Source organism: Eubalaena glacialis, chromosome 15 (assembly GCF_028564815.1).
Source record: "Eubalaena glacialis isolate mEubGla1 chromosome 15, mEubGla1.1.hap2.+ XY, whole genome shotgun sequence".
In the NCBI taxonomy this organism is placed as follows: Eukaryota; Metazoa; Chordata; class Mammalia; order Artiodactyla; family Balaenidae; genus Eubalaena; species Eubalaena glacialis.
The window spans coordinates 76,004,787-76,031,633 of NC_083730.1; the positions used below are offsets into that span (position 1 = coordinate 76,004,787).

The window sequence follows — 26,847 nt, forward strand, 5'->3', positions numbered from 1 at the left end:
TCAAACCCAGGCCTTTGTCCCTCCAAAGTCAGTGTTCTGAAAATCAAAGATTTATAACTAGAGTTCTCCTTTATAGCTCAAGGAAGGTATATTCTGAACAAGCAGAGGGCCATCCTGCTTTATTAAGAAAGGAATCTGTACCTCACCAAGACACAAAACACAGTGATTTAAATTATTTAGTGAGACAGACATGGGTTCAGATCCAGGTCCTGCCACTCACCAGCTGTGTGACCTTGGGCAAGTTACATAACCTCTCTGAGCCTCAGTTTTATCATATGCAAAATAGGCAGTAATAGATATGCCTCATAGTGCTCTTCTGAGTATTACAATAAGACAATGCCTTTAACGTGCTATGCATGTATACAGTAAATGCTTAATACGTGCTAGCAAGAGTCAATTACTGCCCTGAAAATGGGTCTGTCTGAAAGCCTCCATATAAAAACAGGTCAGATCAATTTGTAGAGTGTGTTTGAGGGGCATAGGGTATTTGGGGGTATCTTTTTCCTTTGGTGGGTGAATGCAGGGAGGCCAACCACCTTCTTCTTGACCTTGTCCTGTAGTTCCCCAGTTGATGACCTTGGTGGGTGGGATGAGGGGGACTCGGAGGAGGTGACAACTGCCCCTGACCTTCTGCCCAGGCCTTTCCCAGAGCCTTAGAGCAGGACCGCTGGGTCTGGCTGGGCATGCCTGGGAGGGGGCCCATCACCATGTCTCATAGTGACTTCCTGCTGGGTCTCCTCTGGCCGGGTCGCGGTGGCAGTGGACAGCGGTGGGACAGTGGTGTTGGTCAGCCAGGACGGGATCCAGAGGCCGCCCTTCCGCTTCCCCAAGGGAGGTCACCTCCTGCAGTTCCTCTCGTGCCTGGAGAATGGGCTGCTCCCTCACGGGCAGCTGGACCCGCCACTCTGGTCTCAGCGGGGGAAGGTGAGTGATCGTGGGAGCCCCAGGGAGGCTGGGGTAGCATCAGCCATGGGGAGTGGCAGGCTGTTCTTGCCCACGGGCCCTTATGTGGCCGCGTGGGCTCTTGCACGCCCCGCAGAGACCCTCGGGCTGTGCAGGCTGTGGAGACAGGTGAGTCCCAGGGACCATGCACTGGGATGTGTTCTTTCAGGGCAAAGTATTTCCCAAACTGCGCAAGCGAAGCCCTCAGGGTTCGTCCGAGTCCACGTCTTCAGACAAGGAAGATGAGGAGGCCACGGATTACGTGTTCAGGATCATCTACCCTGGCATGCAGTCTGAATTCGGTAAGCTGCCCTGGCCCTGGGCCCAGGGATCCACCTGTTAGCTGGTCCTGAAATTGACTTCAGCCATGTGGAACTAGAGGACAAGAGATGTGAATTCTGGGGCCAGCAGGGGGACCTGGAATCAGGAAGTTGGGATCTTGGCAGCCTTGATTTCCCCCAAATGAAAACAAATAAGCACTCTCTACTTAGCTAATAAAGATGTCCATGGGCACAAGGTGGCATGGGGTAGCAGCAGTGATATGGGCTCTGGAATACTGGTTGAACTTGGGCAAGTCACTTCACCCCTCTGTGCCTTGGTTTCCTCATCTGTAAAATGGGGATGTTCATAGCACCTATTTCATGGGACTCTTGCAAGGATCAACTGAGATAAAGCACTTGGCACAGAAAGAACACTCACATGCTATTATGTTGTTATTATTATTTTACTTCAATATATTGTTGTAAGGATTCAATGAGATGATAAGCTGGTCAATGTAATGCCCATAGAATGAGGCCTCGCATACAGTAGGCCCTCTATAAATGGTTGTCAAGACAGCAGAGGGGGGGAATTTCCTGGTGGTCCAGTGGTTAGGACTCTGCATTTTCACTGCTGAGGGCGCGGGTTCAATCCCTAGTTGGGGAACTAAGATCAAGCAAGCCGCGCAGCGCGGCCATAAATAAACAAACAAACAAACAAATAAATAAATAAAAGCCAGCAGAGGGGAAGGGAAGCCCTGGGCACTGGCACACAAGATTATAACATATGTCCTACAGTTTGCATGGTGACTGCCATGAAGTAAATGCTTAGTGAATGGAAACTGTTGCTATGAAGATCATCATTACCAGAGGGCTGTGGTGACGATTAAATGAATTAATATTTGAAAAGTTCTCAGAAGGAGGCCTGGCATTTGTTCAGCACTGTGTGGATGTCTGTTAAATCAATAATAAGTTACAGGCTTTTTCTATAAACCTTATTTTAAATATTTAACCCTCTGCAGCCCTGTTCCCATTTGACGGATAATGGCTCTGAGATTCCCTTTGCTTAAGTGACCACGCTGGGCAGTGAGAGGCTCTTTTGAAAGCAGACACCCTCCCTGGCGAGGTTGGACTAATTGTGCCAGGCTGCTTAATGCTCCAGTTCACAGCCACTGCTGTCGGAGCTGGGATGTGGGCAGGCTTGGTGGTAAGGTCTTATGTTGCTTGGGTTAGCCTGTGTTTTCACATGTATTCAGTTAGGAGCAAAGCCTCGTGTTCCCGTGTCTTTAAGAGCCATGGAGTGTCCTGAAGTGTATTGCCACATCCGTTGCCACCCAGGATCAGGGTCTGAAGCCCTCCTAGCCTCTCTGCAGGACCACGGCTCACATGGCGCACGCACCGCCCTCCCCCCCGACCCCGAGAGCTGATTTATCAGAGGGGCCAGTGCCCTGTGGCTGCCTTCCCAGGCAGCTCTCTCCACAGGGCCTCATCCAACAAACAATTTGTAGTCTCTTGCTGGGAGCCAGGCTGGGTGCTGAATGTCTTACTTATTTGGGGAATATCCACATTAGCCTGTCGTGGCCCTGCATGTGCCAGGGAAACAGATGCTAGCTGCACCCACCCACACCCTCTGTGCAGGCAGCTCCACTGCCAGCTGCCAGCCTTAGTGTCTCTTTGCCTAAGGGTTTCTGCAGCCACCAGGGTTCCTTCTGCCCTGGTGGGTGGGTGGGGTGGATTACAATCAGTGCCTCCCTGGAGCAGCCCTCAGCCAATGCCCGGTAGGAGCTGGTGTATAAATGCCCCAGCTCCCTCACCCCTCAGGTGAGAACACTCTGAAATGTGTGTTCTGCACATGTCCTAGAGGTCCCCCACGAGATCAAGCACCAGGTGCCCATGATGGTAACTGATGCGGTGACCAGCTCGTTACCCTCTTCGCCCTTCCCCTCCTGTGTCCTTTCACTTCTCCCCTACCTGTGCTTCTTGGGAACATCTCCCATATTGCACTTGAATCCTTGTCTGCCTTCAAGGAAACCCCAACCAAGACAGTGTATTTAGAACAGGGCTTCTCAATCTTAGCACCACTGACATTTCGGATGGAATAATCCTTTGTGGTTGGGGGCTGTCCTATGCACTGTAGGATGCTGAGCAGCATCCCTGGTCTCCACTCACTAGGTGCCAAGTAGTAAATCTGCCCCCACCACCAGCACCACATTGTGACAACCAGAAATATCTCCAGACGCTGCCAAGTGTCCTCTGGGGGCCAAATTGCCCCCGGATGAGAACTGCTGGTTTAGAGAAAAGAACACATTACTACTTTCAAGTCTGCCACAGCAATGTGGCCAAGTGACTGGCCCTCTCCAGGCCTCATTTCCTCATCTGTAGAATTGGGATAACAGTCGTCCCCACCCAGGATCATATTCCTAGAAGTCAGCTCAATGATACATCACATACCTAATATGACAGATGCCCTGTGAGCAATGGTGGGTCTCATGTACTAAGTGCCACTGTGTGCCGAGCCCACTTCTGTGCTCTCTCCATGTCTTAATTCACTTAATGCTCACCACAGCCCTCCCAGGCAGGTACCATTGTCATCACCAACCCCCCTTGTTCAAAGGAGGAAACTGAGGCACAGAAAGATTAAAAAACTGGTCCAGGGTTGCCCAGCTAATCCTTGGCATGGCTGGCATTTGAACCCACGTGGTCTGGCTCCAGAGCTTGTGCTTCTTACATCCACTCCATGCAGATTGTTTTGATGGGAGGGTGGGGGAGGGCATTGTGGTTTCACTCCCTTCATCCTCGAGGTCAGGTTCAGCCCACATGGAAATAGTGACGCCCATCCTTGGTTGATTTTCTCAGGACCCTGAGCCTCGCAGAGTTTACAAAACAATCATGTTATGATTTTCATCTGTAAGACCTGTAAAGTCCTTTCTGAAGAAGTGCCTAAATCTGAAATGAGCAAACCCCTTCTTGTGGGCCAAATTCAGCCCACTGCTTGTTTTTGTAAATAAAGTTTTATTGGAACACGGCCACACCCATCCATTTACGTATGGTCTGTGGCTGCTTGAAAAGTCACAGCTGCAGAGTTGAATAGTTGGGGCAGAGACCACGTGGCCCACAAAGCCAAAAATATTTACTGTCTGGCCTTTTGCAGAAAAAGTATACAGATGCCTGCCTTAAATAATAAGAGAGAAGAGTTTCCCCCTGTGGGAGGGAAGATGTGGCCACAGATGGTTCTAAACTCCCTTTCCGTGTCTTCTCACCCCTGTCTCCACCACCTGGTTCTGTGCCTGCTTCTTGTGCACAGAGGAGGCAAAGACAAGTTCTCAAGCATTTAGGTGGGTTCACAGTCAGAGAAGGGCATTTCCAGACCCCTCTGTCGCCAAGACGGTCTCTGTACTGTCTGGTATGGGAGGCGTGAGCCGCATATGGTCCTGGGCACTTGAAACGGGGCTAGTCCAAATTGTAAGTGTACAATGCACACTGGATTTTGAAGATTTTGTACCAAGAAAAAGAATGTAAAATATCTCATTAATAATTTTATATTGATTCTGTGTGAAAATGATAACATTTGGTGGGACTTCCCTGGCGGTCCAGTGGTTAAGACTCTGCACTTCCACTGCAGGGGGTGCGGGTTCGATCCCTGGTCAACCCTGGTCGGGGAACTAAGATCCCACGTGCCACGCCGTGCGGCCAAAAAAAAAAAAAAAAGATAACATTTGGAGTTTATTGGGTTAAATAGCACATATTGCTGATTGATTTCATCTGTTTTTTCTTACCCTTTTAGTGTGGCTACTAGGAAATTTTAAATTATGCTTGTACCTCACATTGGATTTGTATTGGACAGCACCTGCCCAGTGCAGGGTTTCTCAGCCTTGACACTGTTGACATTTTGGGCTGAATAATTGTTTGTGGGTGGAGGAGGGAGGAGTCTTATATAGGATGTTGAGCAGCATCCCTACCCACTAGATGCTAGTAACATCCAGCTAACTCCCAAGTCATGACAAAATGTCTCCAGACATCTCCAAGTGTCCCTTGGGACGCCAACGTCACCCCAGTTGAGAACTGCTGGTCTAGGGCAAGGATGGTTTGGAGAGACAGCAGCCAGTAGGAAAACAGCTGAGAGAGTATGAATAGGATCTCGGGGTCTGATCCTCTAGGTTGGAATCCCGGCTCCACCACTTATTAGCTGAGTAGTCTTGGGCATGCTGCTTGAACTCTCTGTGCCTCAGTCTTCTAATCTGTAAAAGGGGATAATGATAGGACTTGAGCTCGGGAAGTGACAGCTCTTCTAAGTGGGAAGAGAAGGGGGGACTTTAGTCAAAAAGACTAGCTGGGCCAGTGACTAGCTGGTGAGGCTTTGAGTAAGTTGTGTCACCATTCTGAGCCTCAGTTTTCTCTTCTGCAAAATAGGAGAAAAAAAAATGCATCCCTTACAGGGTCGTTAGGGATAAGGCAATCCCCTGCGTATAGTAGGGGATGTGCACCCAGCACATAGTAGGCACTTTATAGGTAACAGCATTCTTTCTTCCTCCGATCAAACACAATCTATAGAACTAAGTGGAGCAGGACAGGGGAAGGTTTCAAGCCCCAGGGAATTGGTTCTTCTCGCCTTTTCAGTGTTCTGGCAACTGCAGACCTTCCATTTCACCAGGGCTTTTTATTTTGTCTCTTAAGTTGCTTCCAGTGCCGTGAGCGGCACTTCCCCTGTCTCCGTGGGCCCTGCCTGGATGGTGGTTCCTGCGGGACCGTCCGCGTTAGTGGTGGCCAGGGGCAGTCGGTGGGCACAAACCAAATGGGACACCACCCTCCCCACATCAAGCCAGAAGCCGCAGCCCCCCAGTAATGCCTGGGCTCCCCCCACCCCTGGGGCTGGGTGCCAGCCACCTCTGCCATGTTGTCATTTGAGTCTTGGTCCCGGGGGAGGTGGAGGCAGGAGAAATATTGATGCCCTCACACTGTCCTGCCTCCGTGCTGCAGGACGCAGCTTGGAGTGTTGCGGGTTCTGTAGCAGAGGGATCCACTGATGATGTCTGCAGGGTGTGAGAGGCTGGGGGTGGAGGCACTCTTGCCACATCTCCGTGAAACTGATCAGTGCTTCCCTGAGATTGGCTGAGAACTGGGACTTTTTCTAGAACATTTTACAGGGGCTTACTGGTCTTTCTTGTCCAGCTCATTGGTGAGTCTATGGGGAGGAGTAGGGCAACAAGCCACTTTTGGTGGCCTCAAGAACCTCATTCTGTAGGCAGCTTTCTATTCTGTCAGTGGCTGGGGGCAGACGCTGTCAGCTACGGATCTGAGGTGACTCGGGGGGCCGGATCCACAGCTCCCCCTCCCCTTAGAGCCCAAGGGAAGAGGCCAGGTATTACCAGTCATCCTTGAGGAGGCATGGCTCATGGGGCAAATGAGTACCCCTCTTAATTTCCTAGAGCAGGGTTTGGCAGACTATGGCCCACAAGCCAAATCCAGTCTCATTCTGTATAGCTCATGAACTAAGAATGGTGTTTACCACCATTCTAATGGTGTTTACCATAATCGAAAAAAAATCAAAAGAAGAATAATATTTTGTGACATGTGAAAATGATATGAAATTCACATTATAGTGTCCACAAATGAAGTTTCATTAGAACATACCCATGCTCATTTGTTTGCCTTTTGTTTTTGGCTGCTTTTGCATTACAGCAGCAGAATCAAGTGGTTATGATAGTGGCTTGCAAACCCTAAAATATTTTCTACCTGGCCCTTTACAGAAAATATTTACCAAGCCCTGTCCTAGAGAAAACAACTTTTTTGCACCAAGAGGCCAGGAAATGAACTGTAGAAATTCTAATGCCTGGGTCACTGGTGTGTTCATTCTGCAGCATTGCAGATGCTGCGTTTTCCATGGAGCTGGGAAAGAAAACAGTAAGGGAAACTATAAGTGCTATATCCTTGGGAGCAATTGATCAGGAACCACCAGTGTCCAAGAGTTAGGAGATCATTTGTGCCCTCTTGGTTCTCAAATGTGGCTGCTACCTCAAAACTGTTTTTGAAACACAGACTCAAGGGCTGTATCTCCAGGAGACCTTAATTCAGTAGGTCAGGGGTGGGATACAGGCATATAGCTTTTTAACATGCCCCCCCACATGATTCTGGGGGGTTGCCAACCTATTTGAGGCTCTCTTGGTAGAGCAGCTACAGGCCCAGGACCATGGACAGTGCAGGCACCCTCATCAGTGGGGACTCCACTGGGTCCCCTTGCTGTTGGGTGCCCTGCCTCACCTGTTGAGTCAGGCTTCCTTACATCTCACCACCAGGAGCTCCCCATGAGACCTACCTCTGGGGACTCGAGGCCATCAGCCTTCCCCAGAAGTCCCCAGCAGGCTCCCCTTCCTTCCTGCCAGCCTCCTATGAGGACAACTGAATGACAACATGGTGAGGCTTGGCCTCCTGCTCGGGGATTGGGCCTGTTTCCTTGGCTCTGATCTCTTTCTGTCTGTTCTCCTTCTGTCTCTTCAGCTTTCATCGGCTCTGCCCATCTGCTGGGGGCCCGAAATCTTGGTGGTGGCTTTCATTGGCTCGGATGGGCTCAAGGACCTGGTTTGGGGTCGCTGTTTCCTGCTGTGACATTCAGGGTCTTTCCCTATCCCTGTGCTGGTCTGTGGGTGAGCTGCTTGCTTTGGGGTGAGGTTTCTGTGACCCACATAGGCTTAACCATGGCTCTTCCTCTGCCCCTTCTACCCACCACAGTCCCCCAGGACCTGATGGATGTCTCCGTGAGCAACCTGCCATCGCTATGGCAACCCAGCCCACGGAAATCTTCCTGCTCATCCTGTTCACAGAGTGGCTCGGCTGATGGTGGCTCAACCAATGGCTGCAACCATGAGAGGTATGAGGGGCTTGGACTGTGGATGGAGGGAACGGAAGGATTTACCAAAGATTTGCAGACGCCCATTTCTTGCCTTGCCTTGAATTCAGAGAAGTGAACATAGGCTATAGAATCATCCATGTCTGGGTTAAATCCTAGCCTTGTGAAGTCCTAGCTGTTCGAGCTTCCTAGCTGTTCGAGCTTCCTTACATATATCGATCAGGATAAACAAGATTATGACGCTGTAACAAACAATCCTAAAATCTCAGTGGCTTATTACAATAAAGGATTGTCCATCGTGCATATTCATGCTGTGTGTCTATCCTGGGTCAGCTGGGGGCTCTGCTTTCTCCACAGTAAAGGGCCTGGCAGATGGAGCCACCACCATCTTGAATGTTGCAAATCATGGTGACTGAGGGAAGTGGAGCTCTGGATGGGATTTAACCAGTGGTTAAATGCTCCAGCCCGAGTGCAGCACTTACATTTTCACTCACACCTCATTGGCCCCACCTACAAGGGACCAGGAAGTGCGTCCTACCATGCTCCTGGAAGACAGAAGCTGGAAATATTACTTAATGTCAACCAAACATGCCTCAGTTTGCTCTTGCAACAAGTGGGGATACTAATGCTTACATTATGTAGCTGTTGTAAGGACAAATCACATAATGGTTTAAAGTGGCCAGCATGTGTACCTGGCACATGGTGATGTTCAGTAAATGACACTTTTTAATTTATTGCATAAAGTTAAATCCCCAGATCATCTCTCTCCTTGCCCACAGGGCTTTGTCTCCTTGGAACTACTCAGCCCATTCCTGAGACTGGTCATGTTTCCCATTGACCCCGCCTGGCCTGGCCTGGGAGAATGGAACTCTTTTTTCCTTGCTGGGCCTCTGTCCCAGTGGGTGGTCCAGTCTTCAGTCATGGGCGTGTAAATGGGGGCCAACATCAGATAAAGCCATGTACTTCCTGGCTTTCAGGGTATGGTCTCTGGGCCAGCAGCACCATCACCGGAGCAGATTCTCTGTCCTTCATCCCAGACCTACGGAAGCTGAATCTGCATTTAACAAGGTCCCAAGATCATGTGTGTACTTTTAAGCTTGAGAAGCACTGAAATGACCAGAGATTCTCACATTTTCATAGGCATCAGAATCACTTTGGAGATCACATACTGCTTCCTGGACCACTTACTGGAGATCCTGACTGAGTAGGTCTGTGCAGGACCTAGGAATCCACATGCTGGAGAAACCCCAAGTGATTCTGTGGCTGATGGTCCATGGACAATTGACAAATGCTGTTCTAACCTAGCACCTCTCATAGTATCTGCTCCCACATCTGTAATGATAGGGAACTCACCACCTTGCAGACAGCCAAGGCCACTGTGGGGCAGCTGTCAGTGTGATGTTGTCCTTATGTAACCCGAGGAAGCCAAGCCTCACCAGCCTGAGGGCACAAAGAGGGTGACTTTAATGTTTAATGCCTCCATGTGCATAACTGGAGGACTTCAGCCATGCCTCCTTCCCAGTCTCGCTGGGTTTTTAACGGGTGTAATATTCCTCCACTCTGTTTTGTCCAAGAATGCACAACGCTACCTTCAGCAGTCCTGTTTTCTCCATCAATTCTGAGGCCTTCTTTCAGCCAAAACAGTCCCCCCGCAAATTCCCATGCAAGGAGAAGCTCTGAGGCATTACCTTTGCAGTCAGCCAGAGTCTGAATCGCAGTCTGGCTCCACTTTGGTTCAGCTGGGTCACTTTAGAAGTCAGACATATGGCTGTATATGGATGGCTGATTCATTTTGTTGTGCAGTGGAGGCTAACACAACATTGAAAAGCAACCACACTCCAATCAAAAAATAAAAGAATGTCAAAACACTTTCTGCTGGTGAAAGAAACCCACTTCAAACTGGTGCAAATGAAAATCTGTTGATAGAACTCAGACATCCAGAGGTATGGTGGCTTCAGGCATGGCTGGATCGAGATGCTCCATAGAGGGATGTCTGTTTCTTTGGCTCTTGGCTCTGCTTGTGTCTATGATGGTTTCATTCTCAGGCTGGCCCTTCCTGTGCACTAGTAAAAATGGATCCCAGCAGCTGCTGCCCTACATCCCACTGGCTTAGGAACTCAAGCAGAGAAAAGAGTGTCTGTTTTCTAGTAGTTCCAACAAAAGTTCTAGGGCTGATTTTCATTGGCCCAGGTTGGATCATGTGACCCACCCCACCCCACCCCGACCCAATAACTGTGACTCCAAGCTGAATCATGTACTGGGTAGAATCAGCTCTACCCAAACCACAGGGACAGAGTTGGGGAGGAGGTAACTCCCAAGCTGATAGCAGAAGAAGGGGCAGTGATGCTATGTAGATAGAAACAATAATACCCCCAGTCTACTTGACTGGCTGGTTTTAATCTGCTCCCTAGAGATAACGAGTTATGCTCCTCTCCAGCAAACCTGGGCTATGTGTGGATCTGTACTAAGTGTCTTCCTTTTCCTTCCTTCCTTCCTACAGGGCTCCCTTGAAGCTTCTCTGTGACAATATGAAGTACCAGATTCTTTCCAGAGCCTTCTATGGATGTGCGTATTGGCCTTATTTGCCATTGTGGTCTCCAGGGAGCATTATTCAGTGCCTACTGCATGCCAGCAATATCAGGGGAAGGAGCCTGACTCCTATTTCCTAGGTGTCTAGTTTTGGTGAAGTTACATTAACCTTTCTTAGCCTCAATTTCCTCATTTACAGATTGGGCATAAAATTTCTCCCTTGGTCCTAAGGGAAGGCAGTGAACACTTGCTGGAAGGGGTTTGGTTTAATCACCATTGCATCTCCAGTGCCCACCTTAGAGGGTTTGCTTTCAGGATTGAATGGAAAGCATGGCATTGCATGCAGTCGGTGCTCAGTAAATGTCAGTCCCCTTCTCCTATAGGCAGAAGCAGAAGAGTAAGATGGCCTGATCCCTTCCCAAAAACTTAAAAACTAAATTCATAATACAGGTGCTCTGATTATTTCCAATTAACAGATGAGGAAACTGAGGCACAGAGAGGCAAAGTGACTTGCCCAAGGTCACACAGCTAATAAGCGACAGAGCTGGGACTCAAACCCAGGCCTGCCTGGTGGCAAAGCCTCTGTTTTTTCCACTCTGCTATTTTGATTCTTAGCAGGTTTATTTCCCCTGCCTCACAGCCTAGATGGGGAAGATAAAATGTGTATATTTTCAGGGATTCTAGGAAAGTGTTAGTACATCCTGCTTGGGCCTGCGAAAAAACAGTGCAGGTCGTATCGGCCTGGAGAAACAGGGAAAGCATGAGCTCCCCAAGATCAAGGTTTTTGCCTGTTCTGTTGCTACCCATCCCCAGTGCCTAACGCAGGGCCTGGCGTGGAGAAGGCATTGGGTGAGTATTTATGGAACCACAGTGGAAGAGCTTCCTGGTAGAAGGGTTGGGGGTCGAGATGGGTCTTGATGTCATCACATGGTGTGGCTCCTCCCTGATGGTGGTTGAGAGCCCAGGTTCTGGAGCCAGACAGTCTGCATTCAAATCCCAACTCAACACCTAGCAATGTGACCTGGGCAAGTGATGCACGCAGACTGTGCCTCAGTTTCCCCACCTATAAGATGGGCGTAGTAAGAGTACCTGCTTCATAGGGTTGTAGTGAGAATCAACTAAGTTACGTAAGCTCTGGGAACAGCTCCCTGGAACAGAGTGTGCTATATAAGTGTTAGCTATCGTATCATCCTCATCGTAATCATCATGATTACCCCTGTTGTTGGTAGGGGTGAGTCCTCAGGCTCCAGATGGTCCAGGGTCCTCTCTGGGACTCGAGGATGAGTTGGGGGTCAGTAGCCAGAAGGAACGGGCATGGTCAAAGCACACATAGGCCAGCACCGGCTGAGTGCTTCCTGTGGACCCGGCACCCAGGGTGCAGCAGATGAAGGGGGGCAAGTTGGTGGGAATTGCTCGAAGGGCCAGGGCCATCTTTGAAAGCAAACCAGTGTCCTCAGCAGCTCCCCAGCTACTGACTGGCCAGGGCCTTCTTTATCCAGCTGCAGTTTGAACGAGTCATCCCCCTCTCTCCCATTCTCTTTCTCTTGGTATGGATTGGAGGCACCCCAGGGCACAGCGAGCCCGTGGAGTCACTGGCCTCTTCCTGCCTCCAGCCTGTGAATTAAATGCCTTGGTTTCCAGCAGAGGAGGTGCTGGGGCTGAGAAAGGTGACATGACTTCCCCAGGGTCACAGGGCTGTTAAGCAGTTAAGCCAGCAAGTGACTTTGCCCCTCCGAGCCTCACCTTCCTTATCTGGAAAAGGGGGATGATGACAATTTGCTGGTCACGAGGGTTCAATCAGATTGCGAGTAGGACAGTACTTTGGAGACTCCGTGAGACAAGGCAGGGGGTGTTGGATGGTGGACAATGACACTTTTCCTCCCTCCCCGGCAGGGCTCGCCTACTGCAGACACCTGTCCACTGTGAGGACCCACCTGTCAGCCCTGGTCAATCACATGATCGTGTCCCCGGACTTGCCCTGCGATGCTGGACACGGGCTGACGGCCGAGATCTGGGAGCAGTACCTGCAGGACAGCACAGTAAGGCTTGGCCGGGCTCGGCCTGCCGTGCGGCAGAGACTATGGGGGGACCTCCTATCATCTGAGGAACAGACCCACCTGCGTGGGGACTCAGGTGTTGTGACATCCTTGGGCTCTCCATACACAAATTGAAGGTCCCCTCCTCGAGAGTTCCAACACCCATAGCCCGCTTCTGCCCATTGGGGTGAGGATCAGGGAGGGTGGAAAATACATATGTTTGCCTGGAAGGAGCAAAGAATGAGTCAGTCAGTAAGCATTTATGAAGCATCAGCTGTATGCTCGGTCCTGTATGATGTGCTGTGACTTCCCGGCCAGAGGAATTTACAGTCCAGTTGGCTACTTAGAATGATGAGAGTAGCTAAGTTAGAGGGAGGCAGCTGGACCAAGGAAACCCCACCACTACATGAAACCCTTTTCTCTCATCTTTGTCTTAGGGCTCGAGAATTCTACCCTTAGCTATTTTGCCTGGAGATAGATTTCTAAGATTTTCTTATTAGAATACAAATATTCCTGGAAGGGAAATGTTTATGTGTGAAAAAATTTCATGGAGAAATAATTTGGGAAACAAGCTTAAACAGCTTTCTGTATCCTGCAGGACTTGTCAGAGCCTTGGCTATGCTGATATGCTTGTCACGCTCAGGAAATTGGGGGAGTGTGGGAGAGCGTATGGAACGTTCCTTCCAATGTATGTGGCCGCAGGGACCTTTGTTGGAAAAGTACCACCTATGGTGGAAGGCAGAATCCACTCTAAGAAATACTGGTTTGCTGCCAAGTGCAGGCTCTCAGAGGAGATACCCATTTCCTCCACGCTGGGTAAACGCGGTGGCTCCGTCAGCTGCATCCCTCCTCCCTGGGGAGGGCCAAGCTGGTGTGCACCTGGCTCAGCCTGGCTTCCCCACGTTGGGGGCGGGTGCTATTCTGTGTATTAATCTGAGGATGCCAGGGGACTCAGTGGGAAAAACAAACTGATTCCCAAACCTGGACAAGCAGAAGGGTGGTTTTCTTTTTTTGCCGGAAATAGTTGTTTTTCTAAATTACAGGAGGAATGCCTTCTTACTGTAACAATTCAAAGAATGAAAAACACAGGTGTACAGAATTTTTTAAAAGTTTTTAAATATCATCTCTCTGCTGCACCCCCCTAGTTCTGATCCCCTGAATTAATGAATAGTATCAGTTTGGTGTAGACCCTGCTATACATTTCCCATACTTATACATCCACAGATATGTCTATATAGATATAGCTGAAACATTTTTTTAATGAGGTAACATTATATTTGTATTTTAAGTGACCAACTTACTTTTATATCAAAGACATCTTTCAAATCTCTAAGTAAAATATTACACGTTAGAACCTTAGCACCTTATATATGGGTGGACCATAATTTAGTCAAATCTTCCTCTAATGATGGACATCTGGGCTGTTCCTTTTTCTTTTTTTTTAATTATTTCAAACAATGCTGCAGTCAACATCTTTATAAGCATATACCTTTCTGTACTAGTTCTCTTATTTCGAGGGTAGAGTCCTAGAAATGTAACTGTTTGATGTCCATTTTAAATTTAAATAGATATGCCAGCTTACCTTTCTTGAAAGGTTATAGTGTTCATAATCCCTGGCAGTCTGTGAGAGTGAGTGCACATTTCCTGAGGAATTCGAAAGATTTATAGACTTCTGGGCTCCACTCCAGCTTTACTGATTGAGCACCTCTGAGAGTGGAGCCCAAGAATTTATATTTTGAAAGTTCCCCTTCCCCAGGGAATTCCCTGGCAGTCCAGTGGTTAGGACTCCGCGCTTTCACTGCCAAAGGCCCGGGTTCGATGCCTGGTCAGGGAACTAAGATCCCATGGGCTGTGCGTTGTGGCCAAAAAAAAAAAAGAAAAAAAAGAAAAGAAAGTTCCCCAAATGCTCCTCGCGATCTCCCCAGTTTGGGAGGCAGTATCCTAAGGACAAATTGGCTGAAACAATAAATAGTCAAAAATGAATATTTTTCATCTAACACTCCTGCAACCCTTTCACAATCTGCTTGGTTGCATCGCTGTGTCAGGGTGGACTGGGCTGCAGTAACACATAGTCCCCGCTGTTTTAGTTGCTTGACACCATAGAGGTGTATTTATTGCTCACTTAACAGTCCTGGGTGGGCATTCCTGGTGAGTGGGCATCTCTCCTCCCTCTAGAGGGTCCGGGGTCTTTCAGTCTTGTGGCCCCACCATCCTCTGGGGCCTTGTGGTCATCTGCTTCCAGCCAGCAGAGGGGAAATGGAAAGTGTGAAGGGAGTACACCTGCTTCTTCAAAGCCCTGGCTTGAAAATGGATTACATCACTTCCTCTTACATCCTTTTGGCCAGAACCCAGTCACATGGCCACACCTACCTGCAAGGGAGGCTGGGAAATGGAGTCCAGCTATGGACTCCGGGAGAAGAGAACACAGATTTTTGATGAAGCGTTCACAGCCTCAGCCCCAAATAGCTCCCTAATTTTTATACAGCGTTGACAAGGCTGTCAATACAATGTGAATAAAAATTCCTAACAGGAACAAAATGGCTGGTTTTGCCACTGTGGTTGGGTACATTTAAGACTAGTGTTAAGAAGTGAAACATGCCTTTAATTTTAGAATGTGAAGTAAAGAGGTGGGAGGAAACAGGACCGTAGTGCCCTTCAGGGTAGCCTTCTGGCAGTCATTGGCACTTTACACACACACACACACACAGATAGGACACTCTGGTCCCCCAGCGCGACTGCTTGACAAATTGTATCTGCAAAGCCTTTGCCTGAAAATGAATTTTAGAAAAGAAAGAGGACAAATCTATTCCACAGTACAGCAAACAGTTGCTAAAGTCATTCTTGTGCGCACAAAAGCTATTAGTGTACAAAGAATCAGCTGGAAATGGTTCCTTTTCGGTTTAATTTGCTTTAAAACAATTTTCTTAGTGCTGAGTCAAGATTAATAACTCCAAGATAATATTCCCCAATAAGCACAGTACACAAAATTGACTAAAAATTAAGTAGAAATGTTAATTCATTATATTCTGACCTTTGGGTTTTGTTTTTGTTTTTTACAAAAATGGGTTCACCCTCGACCTATTCTGCATCTTATTTTTTACACTTAACAATATACACTGAATGTCCTTTTATGTAGGTTCTCATAAATGCGCCTGCTGCCCTGTTACTCTCCGTGTGGTATTCCCACGTAGGGATGCAGCATTCCCCCATTGGTGGGCAGTTATGGGGGTTCCTGGGGTTTTGCTTTATTGTATGATGCCGCGATGGATATCTGGGCCCATGTGGCTTTGCTTGTTCACAGCATGATCACTGCGGGCTAGGTCTGAGAAGCGGGACTGCTGGGTCACAGAGTCCATCCCCCGGTTTCCTGTTGACCAAATCCTTTGTTTCCCCCCACCTACCACAGAGTTACGAGGAGCAGGAGCTGCTGCGTCTCATCTACTACGGGGGCATCCAGCCAGAGATCCGCAAAGCCGTGTGGCCCTTCCTCCTGGGCCACTACCAGTTTGGGATGACAGAAACAGAAAGGAAGGAGGTTGGTTACCCCTGATGGGCAGTGGGGTCTTTGGCAGCAAGAAGAGCCAGGTACTGTGGGGCTGGGGGAGCCCTGGTCCCATGGTGGACCAAGGTGGGGCAGGGAGATGTTGGGGAGTCAGGAAGCTTGGGGGCAGCGCAGTCCAATAGAAACACAACACACGCCACAGATGTCATTTTTTTGAATACCTTTTCGTTTTGAGGTAATGATAGATTCACATACACTTGTAAGAAATAATGCAGAGATATCTCATCCTTTATCCAGCTTCCCCCAGTGGTAACTTCTTGCAAAACTATAATATCACAGCCAGGGTATTGACATTGACATAGATATACTGGCAATGTATCAATCTTTATTTTTACATTAAAGTCCATATTTTATTGCATTTCTTTTTAGTTGTTTACAATAAATATGTATATATTTTTAATTGAGATATAGTTTATTTGCAATATTATATTAGTCTCAGGTGTTCAACATAGTGATTCAAAATTTTTATAGATTATACTCCATTTATAGTTATTATAAAATATTGGCCATATTCCCTGTGCTGTATAATATATCCTTATACATATGTGTGTGTGTGTGTATATATATATATATGTATCTCAATCTTAATCAGACTTCCCATTTTACTTGTACTCGTGTGTGTGTCTATTTAGTTCTCTACAATTTTATCACACGTGTGGGTTTGTGTATCACCACCACAGTCAACATACTGAACATGTCCAGTGCTACAAGGGTCCTCATGTCCTTTTATAGCCAAACCTCCCTCCCTCCCACTCACTCCCATCCCTAACCCCTGGCAACCACTGATCTGTTCTCTATTTCTATAACTTTGTCATTTCAAGAATGTTGTAGAAATGGAATCGTACAGTGTATAACCTTTGGGGATTGACTTTTTCCACTCAGTGTAAATCTGTAGCGATTCATCTAAGTTGCTGCGCGTATCTATTCTTGATTCCTTTATACGGCTGAGTAGTGTTCCACAGTATGGATGCACCACAGCTTAACTCCAACTGTTGATGGATAGGCAGGTTGTTTCCGGTTTTTTGGTGATTACAAATAAAGCTGCAGTGAACCTTCATATACAGGTTTCCATGTGAGCATAAGGTGGAATAAATGCTCGAATGCAGTTGCTGGGCCTGATGGTAGTTCACACTTTGTTTTGTTTTATAAGAAACCGCCAAACTTCTGCAGTGGCTGTACCATTTTATCTTCCCGCTAGCACTGTAGGAGTGATCCACACCTGCATCCTCACCAGGGTTTAGTGTTATCACTATTTTTTATGTTAGCCACTCAAACTAATGTGTACATGGTATTTCATTGTGGTTTTAATTTGCATTTCCCAATTGACTAGTGATATTGAACATCTTTTCACATGCTCACTTGCCATCTGTGAATCTTCAGTGAAATGTCAGATCATGGCTTCTGTTCATTTTCTTGTTGAATTGTTTCATTTTTTTACAGTTGAGTTTGGGAGTTCTTTTTATGCTCTAGGTATTAATTCTTTGTCATATATGTCATTTGCAAATATTTTCTCCCAGTCTGTACCTTGTCTTTTTGTCTTAACAGGGTCTTTTGCAGAACAAATTTTTAGATTTTTGAGGAGGTTCAGTGTATCAATTTTCCCTCTGATGGATTGTGCTTCTGGTGTCAAGTCTAATAATTTTTTGCTTAGCCCCAAATCCTGAAGGCTTTTTCTCCTATTTTTTCCTAAAATGTCCATGATCCATTTTGAGTTCATTTTTGGATATGGTGTGTCATTTAAGTCAAGAGTTTTTGTTTGTTTGTTTGGTTTGGTTTGGTTTTTGCCTCTGGATGTCCAATTGCTTCAGCACCATTTGTTGAAAAGGCTGTCCTTCCTCCATTGAACTGCTTCTGCATCTTTGTGAAAAATCATTTGGGCATACATTTGCAACAACATGGATGAACTTGGAGGGTATTATGCTTAGTGAAATGTCAGGCAGAGAAAGACCAATACTGTATGATATCACTTATACTTGGAATCTAAAAAATAAAACAAACTAGTGAATGTAACAAAAAAGAGAGAGACTCACAGATATAGGGAACAAACTAATTGTTACCAGTGGGAAGAGGGAAGAGGGGAGGGGCAAGATAGAGGTGGGGATTAAGAGGTACAAACTACTATGTATAAAATAAATAAGCTACAAGGATATATTGTACAGCACAGGGAATATAGCCAATATTTTATAATAACTATAAATGGAGTATAACCTTTAAAAATTGTGAATCACTGTGTTGTACACCTGAAACTTATGTAATATTGTGAATCAGCTATACCTCAATATAAAAAAAAGTGACGGAGAAAAAAATCAGTGGGGCTTATTAGAGTGGTGTCTATTTCTGTATTCTCTATTCTGTGCCTTTGATCTAATGCCACACTATAATTAGTAATCTTCAGGTAATACCATACTGTCTTCATTACTGTAGCACGTATGGAATTTTAAATGTCTTAGTAGTTACATTTTAAAAAGTAAAAAGAAACAGATACAATTAATATTTTTAAAGTTTTAATTTTAACATAATTTTAAGTTCACGCCAAGTTGCAAAAGTTGTGATGCAGAGGTCCTAGGTACCCATCACCCTGCTTCCCCCAATGGAAACATCTTATAGAACTATTATATATAGTGTATTATCAAAACCAGCATATTAAGGAAATTCCCTGGCGGTCCAGTGGTAAGGACTCGGCACTGTCACTGCCGGGGCCCTGGGTTCGATCCCTGGTCAGGGAACCAAGATCCCAAAGGCCTCGCAGCCAAAAAAAACCCAAAAAACAAAAAAACAGCACATCAACATTGGTACAGTACAACCTAGGATTTCATTAGTTTTTGCATCCACTCCTCTGTGTGTGTGTGTGTGTGTGTGTGTGTGTGTGTGGTTCTATGTCATTTTATCAGGGTGAAATTAATTTTAATAACGTATTTTATTTAACCCAGTATATCCAGTATATTACCATTTCAGCATGTAATCAATATAAAAATTATTAGTGAGATATTTTACATTCTTTTATTCATACTGAGTTTTCAAAACCCACTGATATTTTACACTCCATGTCTGTGTACCATCTGTGCTACGATTTACTAAGAATTTGTCTTTGAATTGATTCACTTAAAAATTTATATAACTTACTTAAAAAGGCATTTTATATCCCTGCCATCAATGGAAAACCAATATGACTTGCCAAAAGAGAAGGAAACTTCAAAAATAAATAGAATGTGACAAAATGATATAATTCAGTTCTACCTAGATGTCACAGGCTGCCTGAGGCCTCTCTCTCTTTGTTATGAAGGGAGATTATAAAGTATTAAGGATGGATTAAAGACACAGTAGCGCCAGACTGGCCTTCCTCGTAATCAGAAAAGTTGAACATGGAGACTTTCTCACACAGTGGTTCCATATGCTGAGGCTGTGCCATGAACTGTCTAAACTGATCTCAGGACCAGCATGAGGATTCCGGTGTGGCAGGCCCCGTGCTCGGGACTGGGAACCCAGAGGTGCATTAGATAAGGTCTTTGCCAGTTTAGGGGGGTTCATGCAAAGTCAGATAGAGGCAAACGCAGGGGCTTTAAGAGCACGGAGGAGGCACCTCCACTGGGCAGAAGCCTACCTGAATTCTTTGAAAAGGTTGCTTTCCAGGCGAGGAGACTGAGGAAGGGCTTCTAGGAAGAGAGACGCTTGCATGATGCGATGTGTGTGTGTCTGTGTGCATTTGTGTGGGGAGGGGCGGAAGGGCGTGCGGACGTGGGTAGCTGGGACGTGAAGGACGAGGGGGGTGGGGGCAGCAGTGAGAGGCAGGGCTGGAGAGGAAACACGAGGAAGACTGCCGAGTGGGAGATGGGCAGGAGGGGCCATCTGGGACAAGCAGGCACCAGGAAGGAAGGTCATCTGGGTGAGGGGTCCTGGAAGCCTAGCCTAGGATGGCAGTGGGAACAGGGAGGTGGGCTTGGATGAGTCTTCGGGAGGTCAGTGGGAGGGAGCTTCCCATGACAGGCTTGGGCAGGGTGGACCCGGAGCCTCTCTCTGGAAGCCCTGACTAGCTAAAGGACGCCCGCCCCTCCCAACCCTGGCACAGGGCAGGCTCCCTGCCCTCCCTCTTCTCCTTCCTGCCCCCTCACACCCTTTCGTCAGCTTGTCTGCCCCACTTGTGCCCAGAGGTCTGGCAGATTCAGAACCTCAGTTACCTGGGCTGTGCAACACAGAAATGAAGTAAGCTCCTATCTTCTCTGCTGAAATCCCACAAGGGAAACACTAGAAACCTGTGGCCCTTCTCTAAAGCCATTGCTGTAAGTAAAGGAAAGGGTCACTTTTATTCATCTTTGTGTTCTCAGCATCTACCCCCATGCTGGGCACCTGGGAGGCCCTTGGTAAGTGCGTTGAGTGACTGGAGGAATGGACAAAGGAGGCATCTTGCTCATCTTGTGTTTCGTATGCCTAGGTTGGTGCCTAGCACATAGTAGGTACTTATCAACTTAGATGAACAAGTGAATGAATGAGTGAATGAAGTAGGAAAGAGGAAAAAAAGGTAATAAAGAAGGAAAGAAACAGTCTGCTCACTTTAGTATCCCCGAGGCTTAGTATACTGCCTGGCACAGAGTAGGTTGTCAACAAATATTTGAATAAGTGTATGAATGAATGAATGAATGAATAAAAGAAGGAAGATAGGAAGGAAGGAGGGAAAAATGGAAAGAAAGGAGTTGCCTTGCTCACTTTTGTGTATCCCCAGGGCCTAGCCAGTGCCTGGCACATAGTAGGTGTTCAGTTAATGTCTGATGGATGTTAACTCCATGAATGTTGGATGGGTGTTTCTAGGGCTCAGGGTCCCAGGTCAGAGCCACCATCTTCTGGGTTGGGTTGGTTGTCCCCTGGGATCCCAGCATTCCAGGTGACGGTGCATGTGCCCTGGCAGGTGGACGAGCAGATGCATGCCTGCTACACGCAGACCATGTCCGAGTGGCTGGGCTGTGAGGCGATTGTGCGGCAGAGGGAGCGGGAATCCCACGCGGCCGCCCTGGCCAAATGCTCTTCGGGGGCCAGCCTGGACAGCCACCTGCACCGGATGATGCACCGGGACTCCACCATCAGCAATGAGGTGATGGGTGGCTCCCCTGAGGGAGCCGGGGGCGGGGCTCTGCTCCATCAGGCTGTTGTAGGAAGGGTGAGGGCTGGGTGTTTGGGGCCTTGGGACAGAGTCTCACCCCTGGCTTTTGGGTGGAAGGTGACTTTGGAGTCAGACAGACCTGACTTCAAACTCCAGCCCCTTCGTTTCTTAGCTCTGGGGCTCAGACAAGCACCTTTACTTCTGGGCCTCAGTTTCCTCATCTATGAAATGGGAATGATCATTTGTACAGGAGAGATTTGTGTGCAACTCAAACAAGCTAGTATAAATAAAGTGCCCAGCACAGTGTTAGACTTTCATTTGTTCAGCAAATGCTGTTGAGTACCTACTATGTGCCAGGTACTGTCAGGAATGTCCTGGAATGTCAAGAATGCTCCAGTGACCAGGTCAGACATATCTGTCCTGATAGAATCTCCAGTTTAGCATCCCAAAGCAAGGGATGAAAAGAAAGTCAGTTCCCTTCACCAGTGATAAATCCGTCATCAATTGCCACACTAATACTGTGTAACAAACAACTCCCAAAAGCCAATGATGTCCAACAGTAAACATATATTTTTTACTCATGAGTCTGTGGGTCAGCCGGGCAGTTCTGCTCAGCTAAAAGGTTTGTTGATCTTCGTTGGGCTCTCACATATCTGGGGTGACTCGGCCCTGCTCCTCACGTCTCATCCTCCAGCAGGCTAGCCTGGCCATGTTCTCGCAGTGAAAGCAGATCTTAAAGAGAGAAAGCAGAAATGCACAAGCATTTTTTATGTGTTTGCCCTGTCGAGTTTGCTAACACCCCACTGGCCAAAGCAGGTCACTTGGCCAAGCTTAGCATCAGGGTAGACAGAAACTAGAAGTTATAGGGCCAAAAGCATGTATACAGGGAAGGAGTAGAAAACAGACATGCATACAACCAGTCCCTTGAGTTGAACTAAAATATTAGTTGGAAGTCTCAAGAGCAGAGCAGTTAAAGGTGGGGTTCTCTGATTGTGGGTGGGAGGTGGAGGTCCAGTGGCTGGTGTGGCCTCCGAGGAGGCTCCAGGGAGCAGGGAGTGAGCCGCCGCCCCACTTTTATTTGATAGATAGGAAGCTGAGGCCCGGAGAAGGGACTTGCCCGAGTCAGGAGTAGAGATAAGACCACACTTACTGACTTCCAGCCCAGCAGCCCCTCCTGAGCTCAATGTGGGGGCCCTGAGCCCGGATGCAGCCTCACCCACACTCCGTCCTGCCGCTTTTTCTCTCAGTCCTCCCAGAGCTGCAGTTCGGGCCGCCAGAACATCCGCCTGCAGAGCGACTCCAGCAGCAGCACACAGGTGACCTCCCGGAGGCCCCGCCCCTCCCCACCCATCCCCCTCCCTCCAACCTGGAATAACGGGACTGGAGGTCCCTCATATACAGGTCACTCATGGTTGATCTGTTTTAGCTTTTTATGGTAGCATTAAAAATTGAAGTTTTACCTACACGAGTAATACATGAATCTCTTTTGCCTGTTAAAAAAATTAAAATATTACAGAGAAAACTAAATTTGGCTTTGACCATCCCTAATCCCCACATGCCCTCCCTAGAAATAACATTGCTATCTTCAGTTTGCTGTGTATCCTTCCAGACCCTTCTGTATGCCTTTACGTACACAGAAATATATAGGCAGTATGTAATATATTGCGATGTTTAGTAATCTTTTAAAATTTCTAAATAAATACCATCAGATGTATTGTTCAACAGCCTTTCATTTCATTCAGTGCAAAGAAATGTTAACACATTCTCACTCAATATTAAAGAAAAAAACAAAGTGAAAAAAATGTGCATAGTATGTCATCTTTTGCATAAACAGAGGAAATATTAATATATGTATGTATTTGCATCTATTTTTTTTCTAAAACGATGGAAGGATAAACCAGAAACTGATCAAATGGTTACTTAAGTGGGGTGAGGGGTGCAGGGAAAGAAGCTACATTTCCCTGAATGTACTTTGTTTTCTAGTTTTGACTTTGGAGTTAGGTAAGTTAACTCCAAAAGCAATTTAATCGAAAAGAAATCTTTTTAAAACCAGAAGCACATGAAATTAACAGTAAATCAAGTTGGTGACATAACCACACAGAAGAAATATTTCAAGTGATCTTGGGACATGATCTTATACAGTCTGCCTTGATGGGATATGGCCTAAAGACACAAAGAACCACAAATAAATCTTAGATATGTATCCTGGAGACTTTTCCATAATATTTCATATACATCTAACTAATTCTGAAAATTGATCCATAATAGTCCACCACATGGATGCTTTTTTAGCCTGTTCCTTATGTGGTTAACTAATTTTTTTTACTTTAAAAAGTTATGTGCACATAATTTTGTATGATAAAAGATATTCTTCCTCAGAGTCAACTGCAATGCTTCCTTGTTTCTTTCTGCATTATTCTATGCCTATGCGTGCATATGGGGCAATTTTTTATTTTCTACACGTGGGAGCATATATTACACCTTGTTCTGCCTCAGTCTTTTTACTGACTGTGTAGTGCTCCCCTGCAGGCATGTTCCGTATTTGAGCCAGTCCCCTGTGGATGGATACTCAGGTTGCTGCTGGAAGCAGCACCACAACAGACATCCTAGTCCATCTGTCTTTGTGCACCTGGTCTGCAGGTCTTTGAGTCTGTGGACGAGGTGGAGCAGGTGGAGGCAGAATGCAGGTTGGAGGAGAAGCAGCCCAAGATCCCCAACGGGAACCTGGTGAATGGCACCTGTTCCCCAGACTCCGGCCACCCTTCCTCCCACAACTTCTCCTCGGGCCTCTCGGAGCACTCAGAACCCAGCCTGAGCACGGAGGACAGCGTCATGGACACCCAGCGCCCTGCCCCACTGGTGATTCGACCCAGGGACAGCGGTGTGGATGACGGGCAGAGCAGCGAGGCCACCGCTTCCCGGGATGAGGTCCCCCGTGAGGAGCTGGCTGTGCAGGACAGCCTGGAGAGCGACCTCCTGGCCAACGGAAGCATGGACGAGTTCGTGTCCATCACTGGCAGTATGGATGTAGCTCTGCCCGAAAGGGGGGGCCCTGCGATGGAGGGCTGGAGGGGCATCGAGGTGGGGACGCAGAGCCAGGTGGACAGTGAAGACAACCTCTCAGAGGAGCCCGAGATGGAGAGTCTCTTCCCCGTGCTCGCTTCTCTGGCCGTGACCACTTCTGCCAACAGCGAGGCATCCCCCGTGTCTTCTAGTGGCGTCACCTACTCTGTAAGTCACCAGGATTCTCCTCCACTCAATTTTCTGCAGCCTCAGGAGGGTGGGAGTGTCCCACAAACCTCAGTTATCCAGAATGACCTCTGGTTCATTGCCTTTTCCCATCACGGAGGGTTCACTGTAGAAACCCATTTGGGAGAGAAGATAATATAATACTTAAAGAACACAGGCTTTGCAGACAAACAGTGCTCGGTTCAGATCTCAGCTTAGGTACATCACTTTATCTTTCTGAGCCTCAGTTTCCCTGTCTATCTAGTACCTTCCTCCCTGAGTTATTTTCAGAATTAGTGAGTCAAGTCCTCTGTGCTCAGCCCATAGCGATCAATAGCAACTTTGATGGTGACCATCCTGATTTACACTCAGGTCCAATAGCTTTTAAATATTTTACTTTCTTGCCAAAAAGCCCAAAGCAAAGGACATCAACTGAAAGGGAGGTTTTCTGGGCCAGGTGTTGTATATCCATTTTCTTTTAAAGGACTTTTTATTTCTATCACAAAGAGTCAAACAGACAAGGCTGGATCCAAAAACTGGAAGTTGTCTGCCCCACCTCTGCCCATTAGGCTTTCCCCAGAGGCAGTAGTATTTACTTATTCTGCCCAAATTATCTGGTGTTTACCCTCATGTCTGTAAATAATACACTTGTATTGCTACTTACTGATCTTTTTTTGTTTGTCTTCAGTTTTTGACATCTATTGACTCCCCACTGTGGAGGAAGAGGATTCAGTCTTCTTCCTTCCCACTCCCCCCCGCCCCCTCACCACACGAGTGAAACCGGCCCAATCCCCATCCATTCACTATGGTTATAATAATTTTAGTTAAATGACTGTTCGGTGGTTATATTATTATAACAATTTAATGCATAATCCATGTAGTAACCTGTATATGTTTTTTCTTTCCTGCAAAAAATTTTGTTTTTCCTAGAGTATTTTCATTTCTTTGTTTGCTTTTTATTAGTTTGCTACATGTATATTGTAGCATATATATACATATATATATATATATCTTACTTTTTTCATCTATAAAATGGGGATAGTAATTCTATACATCTCATAGGATTGTGTTGTTTTTTTTTTTTTGGTTTGTTTTTTAAAATATATTTATTTATTTGGCTGCACCGGGTCTTAGTTGCGGCATGTGGGATTTTCATTGCCGTTTGCGGGATCTTCGTTGTGGTGTGCAGAATCTTTAGTTGCAGCCTGCGGGCTCTCTTAGTTGCAGCATGCGGGATCTAGTTCCCTGACCAGGGATCAAACACGGGCCGCCTGCATTGGGAGTGCGGAGTCTTAACCGCTGGCCCACCAGGGAAGTCCCGGGATTGTGTTGTTTTATAAAGGAAAAAAATAAAGAGAATTTTCATCATGCAAAGTGAAAGAGGCTTTCTCAGGAAACAATAGCAACAACAAAAAAGTCGAACATCTGACTGGTCCATCTATTATTAGGTAGAGGAAGTTTTTTTCAGTGATGACAGGAGAGGGCTAGGAGGAGGAAAGAGAATCTGGAAGACAGCCTCTGTGAGGAGTTGGGGTGTAATTGTTCTTTTCCTCCCCTCCTGGGGGCCCGCAGCCAGAGCTGCTGGATCTGTACACGGTGAACCTGCACCGCATCGAGAAGGACGTGCAGAGGTGTGACCGCAACTACTGGTACTTCACACCCGCCAACCTGGAGAAGCTACGGAACATCATGTGCAGGTGGCTGGGGTGGGTGGGGGGGATGGATCAGTCGGGGATCGGGAGGGGATGGCACAGGTGTGGGCTACAGGGAGCCCATTTAGAATCGCACTCTCTGCAGCTGGCACCATGCCCACCTTGAATCTCATTCCAGCCCATCCTGACAATTATATAACAATTATAGTAATGATAATAATAAAGAACATTTATTAAGCACCTACTGTATACCAGGCACTATCCTGAGCCCTTTACTAACATCATTTCACTTGGTCCTCACAACAAGCCTATGAGGTAAGTGTTATCCCCTTTCATAGGTGAGGAAATGGAGGCTCAGAGGGGTACCGCATTGCTCAGGGTCCCTCCAGGTGGGCAGTGGCTGAATGGGAACTCACCCATTTCTCTCGGACTCTAGAATCTCTGCTTTATTTCTTTAAGCCAGGATTTGGGGCTACTTGTTACTTTTCATTAAATAGTAAATATTTTATTTCTTAATATATGAAAGTAACCCATGCTTATTAAAAACCTGAATCAACCAAAGAAATCAGAAGTTCATAAAGTATAAAGAGAAACTTCTCCTTTTATATCCAGTCATTAATGTCACTCACCTAGAAGAAGAAACTACTGCTAACAGTTTAGTGAATATCCTCCCAAGCCATATATATGAGATATCTATATATACTC

The 26,847-nt window shown here is 46.9% G+C and overlaps 1 protein-coding gene across 3 annotated transcripts in view; it reads left to right on the forward strand.

Annotated features, from left to right (window-relative positions):
• SGSM1 (small G protein signaling modulator 1) overlaps positions 1-26,847 on the forward strand; it is an 82,746-nt gene that overhangs the window by 43,055 nt on the left and 12,844 nt on the right. For 2 of the 3 annotated variants that reach the window (XM_061169398.1, XM_061169400.1), the window contains 11 exons: positions 761-924; positions 1,112-1,244; positions 5,874-6,038; positions 7,926-8,064; positions 10,544-10,608; positions 12,466-12,611; positions 16,015-16,143; positions 21,071-21,253; positions 22,510-22,578; positions 23,903-24,493; positions 26,063-26,187. In XM_061169398.1, coding sequence (XP_061025381.1) covers positions 761-924; positions 1,112-1,244; positions 5,874-6,038; positions 7,926-8,064; positions 10,544-10,608; positions 12,466-12,611; positions 16,015-16,143; positions 21,071-21,253; positions 22,510-22,578; positions 23,903-24,493; positions 26,063-26,187 — 1,909 coding nt within the window. The remainder of the gene's footprint in view (positions 1-760; positions 925-1,111; positions 1,245-5,873; positions 6,039-7,925; positions 8,065-10,543; positions 10,609-12,465; positions 12,612-16,014; positions 16,144-21,070; positions 21,254-22,509; positions 22,579-23,902; positions 24,494-26,062; positions 26,188-26,847) is intronic. The other variant, XM_061169399.1, reaches the window with a different exon arrangement.